The sequence below is a fragment of the Fistularia commersonii genome, chromosome 3, assembly GCF_037954325.1.
Source record: "Fistularia commersonii isolate RoL2024-O1a breed Wild chromosome 3, RoL_Fcom_v1.0, whole genome shotgun sequence".
In the NCBI taxonomy this organism is placed as follows: domain Eukaryota; kingdom Metazoa; phylum Chordata; class Actinopteri; order Syngnathiformes; family Fistulariidae; genus Fistularia; species Fistularia commersonii.
Genome location: NC_141286.1, coordinates 238,779 through 252,092, shown reverse-complemented (window position 1 = coordinate 252,092; position 13,314 = coordinate 238,779). Strand labels below are relative to the sequence as shown.

The 13,314-nt window shown below is 42.2% G+C and overlaps 2 protein-coding genes across 3 annotated transcripts; both read left to right on the top strand.

Annotated features, from left to right (window-relative positions):
• The first annotated feature begins 2,656 nt into the window (after window positions 1-2,656).
• LOC147235153 (dehydrogenase/reductase SDR family member 13-like) lies at window positions 2,657-6,524 on the top strand. Its single transcript, XM_086140617.1, has 5 exons — window positions 2,657-3,114; window positions 3,715-3,833; window positions 4,242-4,365; window positions 4,811-5,137; window positions 5,695-6,524. The coding sequence occupies exons 1-5, from the start codon at window positions 2,853-2,855 to the stop codon at window positions 5,952-5,954; spliced, it is 1,092 nt and encodes a 363-aa protein (XP_085996743.1). The 5' UTR covers window positions 2,657-2,852; the 3' UTR covers window positions 5,955-6,524.
• A 1,092-nt stretch (window positions 6,525-7,616) lies between these two features.
• Window positions 7,617-13,188, top strand: ift20 (intraflagellar transport 20 homolog (Chlamydomonas)). Of its 2 annotated transcripts, XM_086140627.1 has the most exons (6): window positions 7,617-7,801; window positions 8,643-8,797; window positions 9,712-9,866; window positions 9,957-10,042; window positions 10,386-10,489; window positions 11,197-13,188. In XM_086140627.1, exons 3-6 carry the CDS (start codon window positions 9,740-9,742, stop codon window positions 11,276-11,278), a joined length of 399 nt encoding a protein of 132 aa, XP_085996753.1. In that variant the 5' UTR covers window positions 7,617-7,801; window positions 8,643-8,797; window positions 9,712-9,739; the 3' UTR covers window positions 11,279-13,188. The 2 variants fall into 2 exon arrangements, with proteins under 2 accessions (XP_085996753.1, XP_085996763.1); XM_086140637.1 differs by lacking the exon at window positions 8,643-8,797 and having other exon boundaries at window positions 7,622-7,801.
• The last annotated feature ends 126 nt before the right edge of the window (window positions 13,189-13,314 follow it).

Sequence of the window (13,314 nt, the reverse complement as noted above, 5' to 3'; positions counted from 1 at the left end):
GTTCGCTGAAGTGAACAGGAGTTAACCATGGTGTTAGAATGGCAAGTAAGTCAGGAAGCCTAACAACTATCTGTTTTTTTTTTTTCTTCTCATTTTACAGCTTTTAAATAAGTCAAATGCAATTCAAATAGATGGAAAGGTTGATAAACTGCAAAAAAAAAGTTTAAAAAATGTTAACGGATATGTCGTATCCATACTGATCCATACTGAACAATAAAATATACATAAAATAATGCCATTTCATTGGATATTCATCAATTGCACATTTTTAAATCAGATATCCGGGAGAAGAACAGGGTAAAACAGAAGCAATTTAGGTAAATGTAGACAATGCAGAGAAGCCTAACCCAGAGGCTGAGCTGGTTGGGTCATGTACAGAGGAGGGATGGTGAATGTATTGGTAGACAGATGCTGGAATTGGATGTCTAGAGGAAGAACAAGGAGACGATGAATGGACGTAGTGAGAGAGGATATGAATGTAGTTGGTATGAGAGAGCAGGATCCAGAGATTAGGGTGAGATGGAGACAGTGGATTCACTGTGGCGACACCTGAAGGGAAAAGCCCAAAGCAGAAGAAGACAAAGTACACAATGCAAAGTACAACTGGAGAAAAGAACAGCTTAGCAACATTTTGGGTGGGGTCATGTATTAGTGTATAATCCAAAAGTTGTCTTCATCCTGTTGTAGCTGACAATGTCCTGGAAAATCATTTCAAGAAAAAAAATAGGAACCCTTATTAACGGCTTCTGTCGCTTGAACCGAGGAGCCAAGGCCCAACCCTTGGGAGTCATCCCGTTCTCATTGTTACCCCCCCATAAAATTTCACAGGTGACACAAAGCAGCCTCACAGGGAATTTCCTGGCTTTTACTCAGTTTTCTCTGGGATCGGTTAAGTATTTCTGATTCTGATAAGCCAACATACAGGTTACCTTACTCCATACCTGACCGCATTTAGAAAAGCAGGACACATCAACAATAGCGCACATTGATAACATTTTCTCATTCGTTGCCCCGACAAACAAGATAATAGATGTCGGTCAAAGGACGACACAAATATTTCCACCCCTTTGAAAGAAGGCAAGCTGGAAGCATCCCTTTATGTGTCCCATTCAGTTATGTATGTTCGGTTCCAAGGATGAGCCCTCTAACTCCCTGAGCCAAGCTGTTCTTAAAAAGCGGATACCTTACATGACAGTCACAAGCTGTGCCTTATCAATCAATCAATCTTGATTTGATTTGCCAGCATCGTGGCGCAGTAGTCGGCGCTTCTGCCTCACAGTGCGAAGGACCCTGCTTCGATTCCAACGGGAGACCTTTGTGTGTGGAGTTTGCATGGTGCCTGGGTTTCCTCCCACGGTCCAAAAACATGCAGGACGTGAATTGCCATCGTGTGTGAACGAGACAGCGAGTGGTTGCCTGTCTCTCTATGTGGCCCTGCAATTTACTGCCAACCGATCCAGGTGGACTTGGCTCACAGGGATCAGTTGAGGACATCACCACCAGAAGGGAGGGCATCTGGCTCGGGCGCAGTGTTTCAGGTGACTGACTAGTGCCGGCCCTCAGCGAGGTATACGGGGTTTTAGATTATGACGGATAGATGACTTTATTCATATTCGGCAGGAAAAGCAGGATCCGGGGTGAAACCCACCTCTCGCCCGATGACAGCCGGGATCAGCGCCAGCATCCCCCGCCACCATGGGCGCGAGACGAGCAGCAGACCACAGACAGAAGGACGGACGGATATTTATTTGCAAAGGGTCGACTTGAAACATTCAACAATTTTAACATCCTAATGCAGGGCTATTCAATCAGAGGTCACGAAGGTCCAGTCACTGAATTTCCTCCAAGTTGAAGGTCTGACCTTCAAGTCTGTGTCTTGTGGCCGACCTTCCCCGTGTCCACGTTTTCATTTGATTTCAACAAGGATCATTGTCAATTTCCAATGCAAGAAACTTGTAACAGGATGCACTCGTAAACAGCGAGCTCTTTTAGCATAAATAAATGTAGTCCAAAGGAAATTAATTCAAGGGCTTTATTTCGGATTAAGGTAAACAGGAGCCTCAAAATAAAACAAGTGTAAAAAGGAAAGCTGAATAACCCAGTTTCCTCTTAAATCTAAGACATCCTCAACATCTGGAGAAGACAATCCATTAAAAGTGTCTCTTTTAGGAGCGAACAACGGCAAACAGAGCATCGACCAGACAGGGGTCCAAGCATTAAAAAAAAACTAAAAACTATTCTTGACGTATCCTATTACATTTTGATTTCTTTTTTTACGTCGTCTCAAAATCCACGACCCCTTCAGTGAGCATTCGTTTGCACGATGCTGGGCTGTGCTCGCTGCGCGCTCCCATCCAGCTCCAACTTCAGGAGATCACTTGATTCACAGGATCTCTGCTTTGTTTGGCTTGCAACTTTGAATTCATGCCTCATTTTGGAGCAGATGAGGCACTCTAGTTCTGAACAGCCTGAAAATTAAATACACATTTTTCTGTCTTTTCATCTGTACAACAATGCTTTAAGAACCTCCAGTCTTGGAGAAACCAAACCTCCTCTCCCGCTGCTCAGGAGGAAGCAACCATGTCATGGCGCGCTGGAGGTTGGCAAAGGGACAGGACGCTGCTCTTCAGAACATAACTTGAATTTAACAACCAACAGACGGGGAGGAAAAGCCGAAAGAAGAAGAAGAAGAAGAACCCCAGGGGCGAACAGTTAAACAGAGGGTCAGCATATTCAAGCAAAACATTGTACGACCATTGAAAGCACGGTTGTCTGAGCAGCTCCCGACGGCCGCAAAGGATTGTGGGTCTCCGCCGGCCGTCACCGGCTCCGCTGAGAGGCGCTGTGGGCGGATGAACGCCGCGGCCGTGGGAAGACGACGGCGCGTCCCCGCGGAGAGTGGGTCTGAGACCGCTCTCGGCTCCACACCGAAGCAGCCTTCACGCTTCCTCTTGCGGAGTCCCGTGTTGCGTGACACCGAGCCGAGGATGTCGGTGTCGGTTTGCGTGGCCGCAGGAGCCGCGGCGTGTTACGTGATCGTGTTTTACTGCGCCTTCAGGGCCGTCAGATGTTCCGCCGCCAACAAACTGTTCGGGAAGACGGTGATTGTCACGGGTACGCGGCCTTTCACTGCGCCGCCCGCGGGAAGGCCGGGCCAGTAGATGGCGGTGACATCGTGCTGAGGCTCTTCGGCTCTAACAGATTGTCTGTCTTTTTTTGGATGAGACTTTGGGGGATTTTGTTAACTGGATTGTAAAACTTTTCCCGAGTCTCTCGTCGTAGCTGAACTCGTTAAAACTCCGGGAAGCACGTTTGAAAACTCAAGTTATTCGCCTTTCGTGTTACATTCGTCGTAAACACCGTTGTTTGATGACATTTAATTGCAGTACATCGACAATACATAGTATTCTTGCCAAGTAATGTGCATTTGTGTGCGTCAGATTTTTCACCCGCCAATGTAGTAGGCATTAGACCATTAAAATGCATTTGATTTGATTAAATGCATTTAATTTCAGGAATAAACAAAGCCTTTTTTTAGGACCTATTGTTATTGTATGACCATTCTTGTGATTAAATCTTTTAATATGATATGGCAACGTGCACTTATTCAAGCATAACTTACCCTTGTATTTGAATAGTTAGGATTGTGAATTCAAATTATGTGTGTTAAATTGGTTGATGTGTAATGTGTGCAATGTTTGCGCTCCCACACAGGAGGCAACTCTGGGATTGGTAAGGCGACCGCCGTGGAGCTGGCCAAGAGAGGAGCCAGGGTCATCCTGGCCTGCCGCAGCAAGGACAGAGCCGAGCCGGCCGTCTTTGACATCCGCACAGTAAGAGCGCCGCGTGCACTGGTTGAAGTAACCTCATCAACAGCTTACTGACGGTATTCTTTGAGAAATACACCCAAGTAGAACTACGTTCGATTCATGAATCCAATTATTTGTCGTTTAATGCATTTTTACCGGCTAATCCCACAAATCGACAGTAAACTTTAAAGGTTAGCGAAGGATCGCGTAGAGACGATTTAACTACTCGTTTTCAGGGGGTATCAATTCATGTTCGTTGTGAATCTGACATCACTTGGAATCACAGATTTTTTTCATTATCCAGACCTACTTAAAATGACTCCAAGCCAAGTACAATGTAATTGCAGATTTTTCGTTCATTTTTGAAGAAGAAAAATAAACAAATGACTTCATTTTCAGCCTTAAGTATGCTTCAGCATTGCTGTGTTCCAGGAGAGTGGGAATAATCAGGTTGTGTTCATGGAACTGGATCTGGCGAGTTTCAAGTCTGTTCGTGCTTTTGCTGAGACCTTTTTGAAGACAGAACCCAGGCTGGACATTCTCATAAACAATGCAGGTCAGACCGGAGAACACATAGTGCAATATCCACTCGCGCTCTAATGATCAGCTGTATTGTGGAGGAATTGGTTTTGATATTTCATGGTAACAGTTTTAGCATCAATTTTTTCGGCCGGTTACATTTTGAGTCTATCAAATGTTTTTGGGCTGGGGTTACCTTAACCAGGGGTGTAACGATTGAGTCTTTTCTAGGTATTATCATATACACCTCAAGGAACATGTGTATTCATGTGTCCGTGCGTGTGCATGTTTGTACGCTGCGAATGAAGTTGTGTCTTTGTGTTTATACGTTATCTGCTGTCTTCGAATGTGATAAGGTAACTGTTATTACAAATTAGTTTTTTTTCTCAACATTGTGCCAAACGAATCTTGAATAGAGCTTAAAAAGCAATTGATCAAAGGGTTGCGGTGACATCACTTGTCCAAACGGAACTGTGCTTCAGGTGTGATTGGTCCAGGATGCACCGAGGACGGCTTTGAGTTATCGTTCGGCGTGAACCACCTGGGCCACTTCCTGCTCACCAACCTCCTCAGGGACCGCTTACAGCAGTGCGCCCCCAGCAGAGTCATCACTGTGTCTGCCCTCCTGCACCATGTTGGCACCATCAGTTTTCCAATTTTGGAGTGTGATAAGGATGCGGCGTCAGGCCGGTCGACATGGCACCACCTACAGGCCTACTGCAATAGCAAGCTGTGCAATGTGCTCTTCACTCGAGAGCTTGCAGACAGGGTGCAAGGTTCAGGAGTGTCCTGCTACTGCCTCCATCCAGGTATGTGCGTTTAGTCTTATTCAGCAGCAAATTGAAGTTTCTGTTTGAGAGCTTATGGTAGTGCGGTGTCAAACTGCAACTTCTCATCATCCCTGCATAAGTGTAAGCACTTCAGCACCATGTTGAATTCAAGTATGTCAATATTGAGATTTTGTATGATAGTTTACATTGACATTATTTAGAATTTTGATGCACAGTTTTCCCACTCCTCACATTTGTCACTCTTCTCGTCAACTCGTTTTCTAATTCAGTTTTTCCCGCTGGCTATGCCATACCAAAGAGTAACTAGTAGCCTTGTTTTATGCCCATTTTAGAATGAATGGTTAGATGTAGATTCCTATTCTACTGTGGCGACACAGAAAGCAGCATTTAGGACCTGCAGAATATCTCCTCCTGCCGATGCAAATATTTTTGCACTTATTAATTTCTGTGCTCTCACAGCTAACTAATTGTCAATATGCGGTTATTTTTTGCAAATACCTGTGGTATTTTGTGTTACTCTGCTGATGTTAATCAACCCGGCTCCTTCAACAGTTGCTTCATTCTGTTCTTGGCAGGTGTCATTCACACGGACCTGTGTCGCAGTCTGAGCCCGTGGCAGCGTTTTTTTCTTTTGCCGTTTGCCAAAATGTTGTTCCTTGACCCTGGAGCGGGGTCCCAGACGACACTGCACTGCGCACTGCAGGATGGCTTGGAGGCTTTTAGCGGACGCTACTTTACCAACTGTGCAGTGCAGCAGGTAGGAGTCAGAGCGCGAGACGACACCCTGGCCAGGAAACTGTGGGAGGTGAGCGTCGAGCTGACTGGTCTATCCTGACGGAAGGATCCAGGTCCAGGAGGACTTACCAATGCCTTTTTGCTTGCTTACTGGAATCCGAGAGCCTTGCACCATGAAAATGGTGTGGCTCCGATGAATTATCGCAGCTTATCTGTATCTGTGTATCTATTTTGGTGAGTGGGTATTTAATCTGTGGGCTCCGCATGCCAGACTGTCAAAATGATGAAGCAGCGTATTTAGTTTAAGTCTAATTTCTCTCTTGTACAATTACAATCTGCATTACATTTCTGTCATTAGATGCGGCATTAAATTGTCTTCTAGAAAAGAAGAGGAAAAACAAGCACTCGAGCATTTTTTTTGATATTCAGACAACTTTTGTGCTTACTTTTGTAAGATTTTTTGGGGGGGGGTTGAAATCTGAATTTTATCCATTTATTTTGATAGACACCATGTAGTTGTGGGTTGCTTACCAAAAAAAGTAAATATGACGAATATGGGCAGAAATTATCCGGAACTTGACTAAAAGATGGTACTGCCACGGTAAAATATCTCTTGAAAATCAAGGCCATTTGTTTTCTAGCTGTCGATTTGTCAAATGCGACATTCGGAAGCCTTTTGTAGAAAGTACCCGTATTCGGCTGGTCTTGAAGACCTCGTAAGCCATCTCTATTGTTTGCCATCCGTATATTACCATCAATTTATTTTAACAATTACGAGTGTATTCTAGTTAAAATACAGACGCGAGGAATAATTTGTCCCAAGCATTGTGTACTAAACCCCAGTGACTTCAGTGTCATCAAAAACTATATATAATAACTCCATCTGTGTAGCCTAATTTTTACCAAGGCATGTGTTCAGAATAGAGATTGACCTCAATTTTGATTTCTTGACATGGAAAATTGAAATGATTTTCCGTCTGCCAAGATAAGAAATGGGCAGTCATTTATTTTCGACAGCCAGAAAATCCGTGGGTCGGGGGATCGTGGCTTACCTGAATTCCTCCACACGAGTACAGTCGTGTCACACAGCTTCAGCAGTGCAGCGTCTTCAATGGCTCTACTCCAGAGCACAGTTCCAGCACCATTCTACTCCGGTTAGTTTTATGAGAGAGTATGTGTTGAAATATCTTCCTTACCCCCAAGCTGTTGCTGGAGATCAGCAGAACGCTGAGATACACGGTCACCGACAATGTTTCAAATCAGGCTCCCATTTAAAAATGCTTGCCTTTTTTCTGGGCACATGGCGTCAGAAACTTTCACCATGAAGTTTTCACCAAATTTTTCCTCAACACTGGGATGGCGGATTTTCCAACTTCTCCTGCCACAATAAAAGTGGCCTCACCTTTTCTTTGCACCTCTTCTTTGCTGTGGCACCAAACTTCTTTTTAACTTTCAGCCTCTGGTGCCTAGATGTCTGTATTTGTCTTGCCTCTTTGTTTTGTAGTGTCCTCTTATGTCCTATCTTACATAACAGCCAAACTGATTACTCCGAGCTATGCGGCGAGTCAGCGAGCCCCTTTTTTTTGCCAGCGGTGAGGACTACACCGTGAGACCTCTCCGAGGTCAAAAAAAAAACAAGAAACCAGAGCTGTTACTCTTCCCACAGCACTAAAACCGACTTGATAAATCCACGCATTTCAGTGATAATAGCAGCAGTAGCAGGGACAAGTTGGCGGACGAACAGAGACGAGGATTCATGACTCGCGAGTCAGTAAAATGACTCGAGTTTTGCACGATTCGTTTCCGACTCCACGTCGCTAGCCCCGCCCTCTCCCACGACGGGATCCCGTTGTTTCTCGCGGTGCTACGTTGTCACAACACTGTCCCGTTTGTTTTCCTCATAAATTCACTGAGCAGCTGCGTTTCTGGTAATCCCACTATCAACAGGTATGAAGGCTTGGCCTCGTTTTCTTGCTTGTTCCTTGTTTAGACGTGTGTTTTGTTTAGGATTCTAACGTGGTTGGGTGAAACTGTCCTTGCTGGACTTGTTAGCTAAGCGTGGCTAGGTCCTTGACATCCGGGCTCTTTTCAACGGATCGATCCAATGCAATAACAAACTAATGAATGCGAGACAAACTACAGATCGATGACTGATATTAGAACTGTCATTTGCCCGATTCATACTGAAACCCTGCAACGTAGGACGAACTGAAACTCTGCCAGTGAAAGGGGATTTTGCTGATATTATAATTACAATATGTTTGTAAGATTGATGAAAAAAACACCACACAATGACGAGAAGTCCCGGTATTTCTCTTTTGATGCGAGTCACTTGAAAGTTGAGTAAACTTTGCAGGGACGACGTTAAACACCCGTGTCGCATCACTTATTTTCGGCTGACGTTCACGTTTGACTGCCAGCTTGATCTGAATAAGTTGAGTTTGTCCGAGAACACAAGTGGAACGCCACTTTCAAATGTTTCAATAGAGCTTCCAGTTGAGTGGTGATGTGTCTTGTGTGTTTGGTCTCAAATCTAATATATATTGAACAACAATATTGGACTGTAGTTTCTACCCGTCCTAATGTGAGCTGTTTTTACTCGTTTCCCACATGGCAGTGGCCCACATTGTCAAAATATTTCCAACATAAAATACAACCGTAATAAATGCTCAAAATGGAACGATTATTACTTCAAGTCATGTGGAAAAGAGGCACTTATGGTTTAATATGAAAAGGAGCAAGGTGAAAGCCACTGGTCTCCCCCCAAAACATGGTTTACCATCTACAGATCATGGAGACAAACCTGAAGAATACTGGAAGAGCCTTTTGTGGACAGATGAAACTGCAACAGATCTTTTTTGCTTTAAATGAGAAGCGTTCCATATGGAGAAAGCAAACACTGCATTCCAGCATAAAAAGCCACCATCTGTGAAAGTCGGCAGCGTGAGTGATCTGGTTTGCGCCTGTTTTGCAGCATTTGTGCCCGGATGGCTCGCCATCATTGATAGAACACTGAATTCTGATCTGTATCACAGAATACTAAAGGAAAATGTCAAGACATGTGTCTGAGCTAAATCTCAATAGACAATGGGTCATGTAGCAAGACAACAATGCCAAACGCACAAGTCATTCCACCAAAGAATGGTTAAAGAAGAATAAAATAAACACTGTAGAATTGTCAAGTCTAAGTGCTGACCTTAATCCAATTGAAATGTTTAGCGCTTTTACCTTTTGCAGTGTAAAGTATAGGATCGATTTTCCAATAAACACATGACCAAATGTAATATTTTTGTCGTATTTGTCTGACAAGGTTTTCCTATCGACTTTTAGACTTGTGTGAAAATCAGGCGATGCTTTTTGTCACAATTATACAAAAATCTGGACGATTCTAAAGGGTTCAAGAACTTTCAAGCACAACTGTGTGGTCATACAGTCAAGCCTGAAATTATTGATACCCCTGGCATGTGAATAATTTCGGCCTTGACTGTTGATATACATCTGTGCTGTGTGTGTAAGGAAGCAAGACACTTACTATAATCATCAATTGGCCATTCCAATTCACTGTAACAAAACGTATTACAACAATATTCATATTTCAAAATTCTCTATTGTCATAGTTTACGGTAGTAACTGTAAGTTTGTGAAACTACTCCAAAGCAAAGGATCAAATACAAAAATCTAATTTCACTGAGAATCCGAATATTTAGATAATCTGGCATCTACCTTACTTCATTTAAAGTCTTGCACAACCATTGTGAATAGAGACAGTATGTCAAGTTAAATAATTCAAATGAAAAAGAGGTCGCGTTCATATTACTGTCACCTAATCATGATCTTTGTTCTTTCTTCCTCTCCAGAACTGATTTTGTATAAGATTCTGTGGCCATGACTAATAACCCATTAACAGAAGCAAGTTTTTACTTTGACGACTTCAATAAGCTCCGGGTACTAGAGCCGGATGTTAGCCACAAGACCTCCGAGCTCAAGGAGGAGTGCAAAGAATTTCTGGAACGTATGGATGAAATACTTTGTGCACTCAGATCTTTCCCCATCCACCTTCAACTACACGTGGTAGTATAAGAAAATCCTTTCTCATTTACAGAAATTGGACAATTTCAGAAGATAGTTGAAGGTCTGATCGAACTGGTAGACGAGTTGGCCAAAGAGGCAGAGACAGAAAAGATGAAGGTAAGCCCTGGATCTGTGAGTTCCTGATTGTGTACACAACAACACCTCCTCCCCACCCCCCTGAAAAAAGGAGGCAGCCAGCATTTTCAGATGATTGAACAGTAGCTCAGGTAGGCAATCTTATGCAGGTCTAAAAATCAAGATATCGCCAAATCACATTTCTGCTGAGTTTCTGCTTTTGCCCTATAATAGGCAACGAGCTTATTATTTGAAAGAAAAAGCCATTTTGACTCAAATCGTTTCTCTATAAATTATGCATGCTCAGAGTTTGAATTTTTAAACTTTACTATTTTTTCTGGAATGTACTAGTCCTTGCTGATAATCCTGTCTCTATCACCCTCAGGCCATTGGAGCAAGAAACCTATTAAAGTTAGTGGAAAAGCAAAAGGAAGCACAACAACAGCAGCTGCAGACTCTCATTTCTGAGAAAAAAATGCAGCTTGAAAGGTGATCCATATATACAGGCTTCATACCGTACAATTCCTGCTACTAAATACTACATCCAAGAATATTCTGTGTTTTACTGACATGATATTCCGCCTCACATCTTGAAAGACCTTGGTGTGATTCCCACAGGAGACCTTGTGTGTTCTCCAAGTGTTTGTGCAGGTTTCCTCCAGGCTCTCTGGTTTCCTCCCACAGTCCAAAAACACAGGGGGTTAATTGGATTAAATGAGGGAAAAATGCCCAGATATTTGAATTAGAGAGTGAATGGTTGTCTGTTTATCTATGCGGCCCTGCGCTCGCCTGGATCGTCCAGTTTGTTCGCTGCCAATCTCTCACCCATTGACGGCCTCGATTCCTGCGAGACTAAGTGCAGGAAAAGCTGTAGATAATGGATGGATGACATTTTTCAGCATTTTGAACTGAATGCTGAAACTCAGTTTGGGGGGGGGGGGGGGTGTATATACTATTAATTGTAGAATTTTCAGTCTCACTTTTGTCATGGAAATCTTTTGGGGGACCTTTTTACATGAATTGTGAAAAAGAGAGACACTGTTTGCTCGATCAGATTTTTCCATTTAATCTGTTGAGGTCATTTTAAACTTTCATATAACAAAACGCTCATGGCTCATTGTTACATATAAGACAGTGAACTGAAAAGAAACTAAAGGAAGCAATGACTTGAGTTTTTTGTTCTCTCTTTCTTTCAGATATCATATTGAATACGAAGCATTGTCAAAAGTGGAGTCTGAGCAGAATGAGTTCATTGATCAGTTCATTCTGCACAAGTAAGAAGATGAATGGGGCCAAACCCTGCTGTGCCAGGATGCCAGTCCTCTTTGTCTGGATGATGACACTATTTCAAAAGACTGTAAAACAACAACACCCATCCTAATGTTTAGATGGGATTAAAAACTATTAAATGAATTCTTACTTAACACTTTACCAGAAAATATAACGGTCCAAAAACAGTCTAATATATTATATATGCAAGGAAAAGTCACTTCAGCAAGACATGACTGTCTAGCGTGCAATATTGTTTCCACAGTAGGCCCTCAAAATAATGACAGGATAGAACAAAAACGCACAATTCAATGACAGATTCTTGCTCAATGACACAGCGGTACTTTTTGCCGGAGAGGATTAGAGGATCCTAGCAGGATAGTGGACTAAAAGGAGCTCAGGTCAGGGTTGGACGTTTGTATGATATTAAATCCTCTACCTTAGAGATTGCTTTGTACTTCTGGGTCAGGCAATACCTTCACACCAACCAAACCTCTTTTTTCTTCTTTTATTATCGGAATTGTCACCTCATCATGAACTAAGATGTAATCTTGTTTATCTTTGTTTTTCTTGCTTGACTTGGTGGGAATTTTAGCACTACATTTGGTACTTTGGTATTTGGCACATCAAATTATTTTTCCACTAGATGTTTCGCAGAAAAACACCAGAAAAATATTGAAGGAAAATCTTACGATTTATAGAAAAGTATATACTTACTGGGCCTTCCAGCAGATTGGACTCCCTTTGCCTTCAAAAATGAACGTACTCTTCCTGTCTTAGCTTCAACAAGGTGTTGATACCTTCCTAAAAAATCTCTGTTCTGATATGATAGCTTCACACAGTGACTGTAGGTTTAGCACATACATTATACAATCTTTGTTCACTTTACATCCCAAAGGTGAACTGTTGGGGCCGCGAAGGCTATGTCATCTTGCAAAATCCAGTTGTAAATTGTTCAGCTTTGTTTGAAGCGGCCGGTAATCCAGCCGCATGTAAGCATTAGCTGATTTATTTCTGTGGTCATAAAGAGAAGGATCGAGGTCAGAAACCACTATCAAGTAGGCTGTAGCATTTATACAACACCCTCTTGGTAATTTTGGACATAAAGTGTACAAAGAAAATATCTGGCACAATTACCATGAGACTGAATGGTTGAAAATGTTTTTGTACTTTTATGCCCCCCCATGCTGTAGCATAAATCCGGCATTATTTTTCCTTCCTAATCATTTCTTTGTCAATTTTCATAAGCCTGTGAAAACTGTAGCCTCACTTAGGAGTAAGTCCGCCAGTGTGGCCTTCTGATGTAGCCCATCTCCTTCAGTGTTCAATGTGTGTCACTTCAGGTTGTCAGTCGCATATTTTGATTATAACAAGTGTTTTACTAAATAAGTGTGCTTTAGTCATTTAAAAACAATCTGGACATGGTCCACTGACTTCAGCAAGGTATTTTCACCCTGAGCATTTCTTTTCACTCGCTATTGTCTCTTCTGTTAGTGAGCATTCGTTTATGTATTCGCTATTCTTTTGAAACCAAAAATTACTTATTCAGTCCATTTTGTGTTTGGTTTTCCTATAAAAAATAAACATGATTGGTTATGCTTGATCAATATTATTTTCTTCTCAATGAACTATGTTTTGTTCCCTTTAATTGTTACGTTGCATGTATTGTCATGAAAACACTGGGCGATGTTCCGCAAATCTTGTATGATCGACAAACTGGTCACATTGTGACCTTATAATGATTGCCAGTCTCTTTACAGCCAGCTTTATAAACCACATTAGGAAGTTATAAGGCATAAACATGAGTGAAAACAGGGTTCATCAAAAAAATAATTTTTAAATCCGTTAATCCTCCCTTTAATGGCCACTGTCTTTGCATTGTATAGAAAAGCAATAATAAATGTCCTGAAAACATCCAACATTGAATGCTCTTATTTTGCCATATGCACTACATATTACAATACCTTTATAATGCAGCATCACTGTTTTGATATGTAAACAACATCTGTCCATCTTCTACCACTTATCTGGATTTTGGTCTTTTG

What these genes read in the sequence shown, in the direction of transcription:
- ift20 (XM_086140627.1), top strand. Translation starts at nt 9,740, where the DNA reads ATGACTAATAACCCATTAACAGAAGCAAGTTTTTACTTTGACGACTTC. An exon ending in GTGCAAAGAATTTCTGGAAC is followed by an intron (nt 9,867 to 9,956) that starts GTATGGATGAAA and finishes TCTCATTTACAG; the next exon opens with AAATTGGACAATTTCAGAAG. An exon ending in AAAAAAATGCAGCTTGAAAG is followed by an intron (nt 10,490 to 11,196) that starts GTGATCCATATA and finishes TCTTTCTTTCAG; the next exon opens with ATATCATATTGAATACGAAG.
- LOC147235153 (XM_086140617.1), top strand. Translation starts at nt 2,853, where the DNA reads ATGAACGCCGCGGCCGTGGGAAGACGACGGCGCGTCCCCGCGGAGAGT. An exon ending in GAAGACGGTGATTGTCACGG is followed by an intron (nt 3,115 to 3,714) that starts GTACGCGGCCTT and finishes GCTCCCACACAG; the next exon opens with GAGGCAACTCTGGGATTGGT. An exon ending in CCGTCTTTGACATCCGCACA is followed by an intron (nt 3,834 to 4,241) that starts GTAAGAGCGCCG and finishes GCTGTGTTCCAG; the next exon opens with GAGAGTGGGAATAATCAGGT.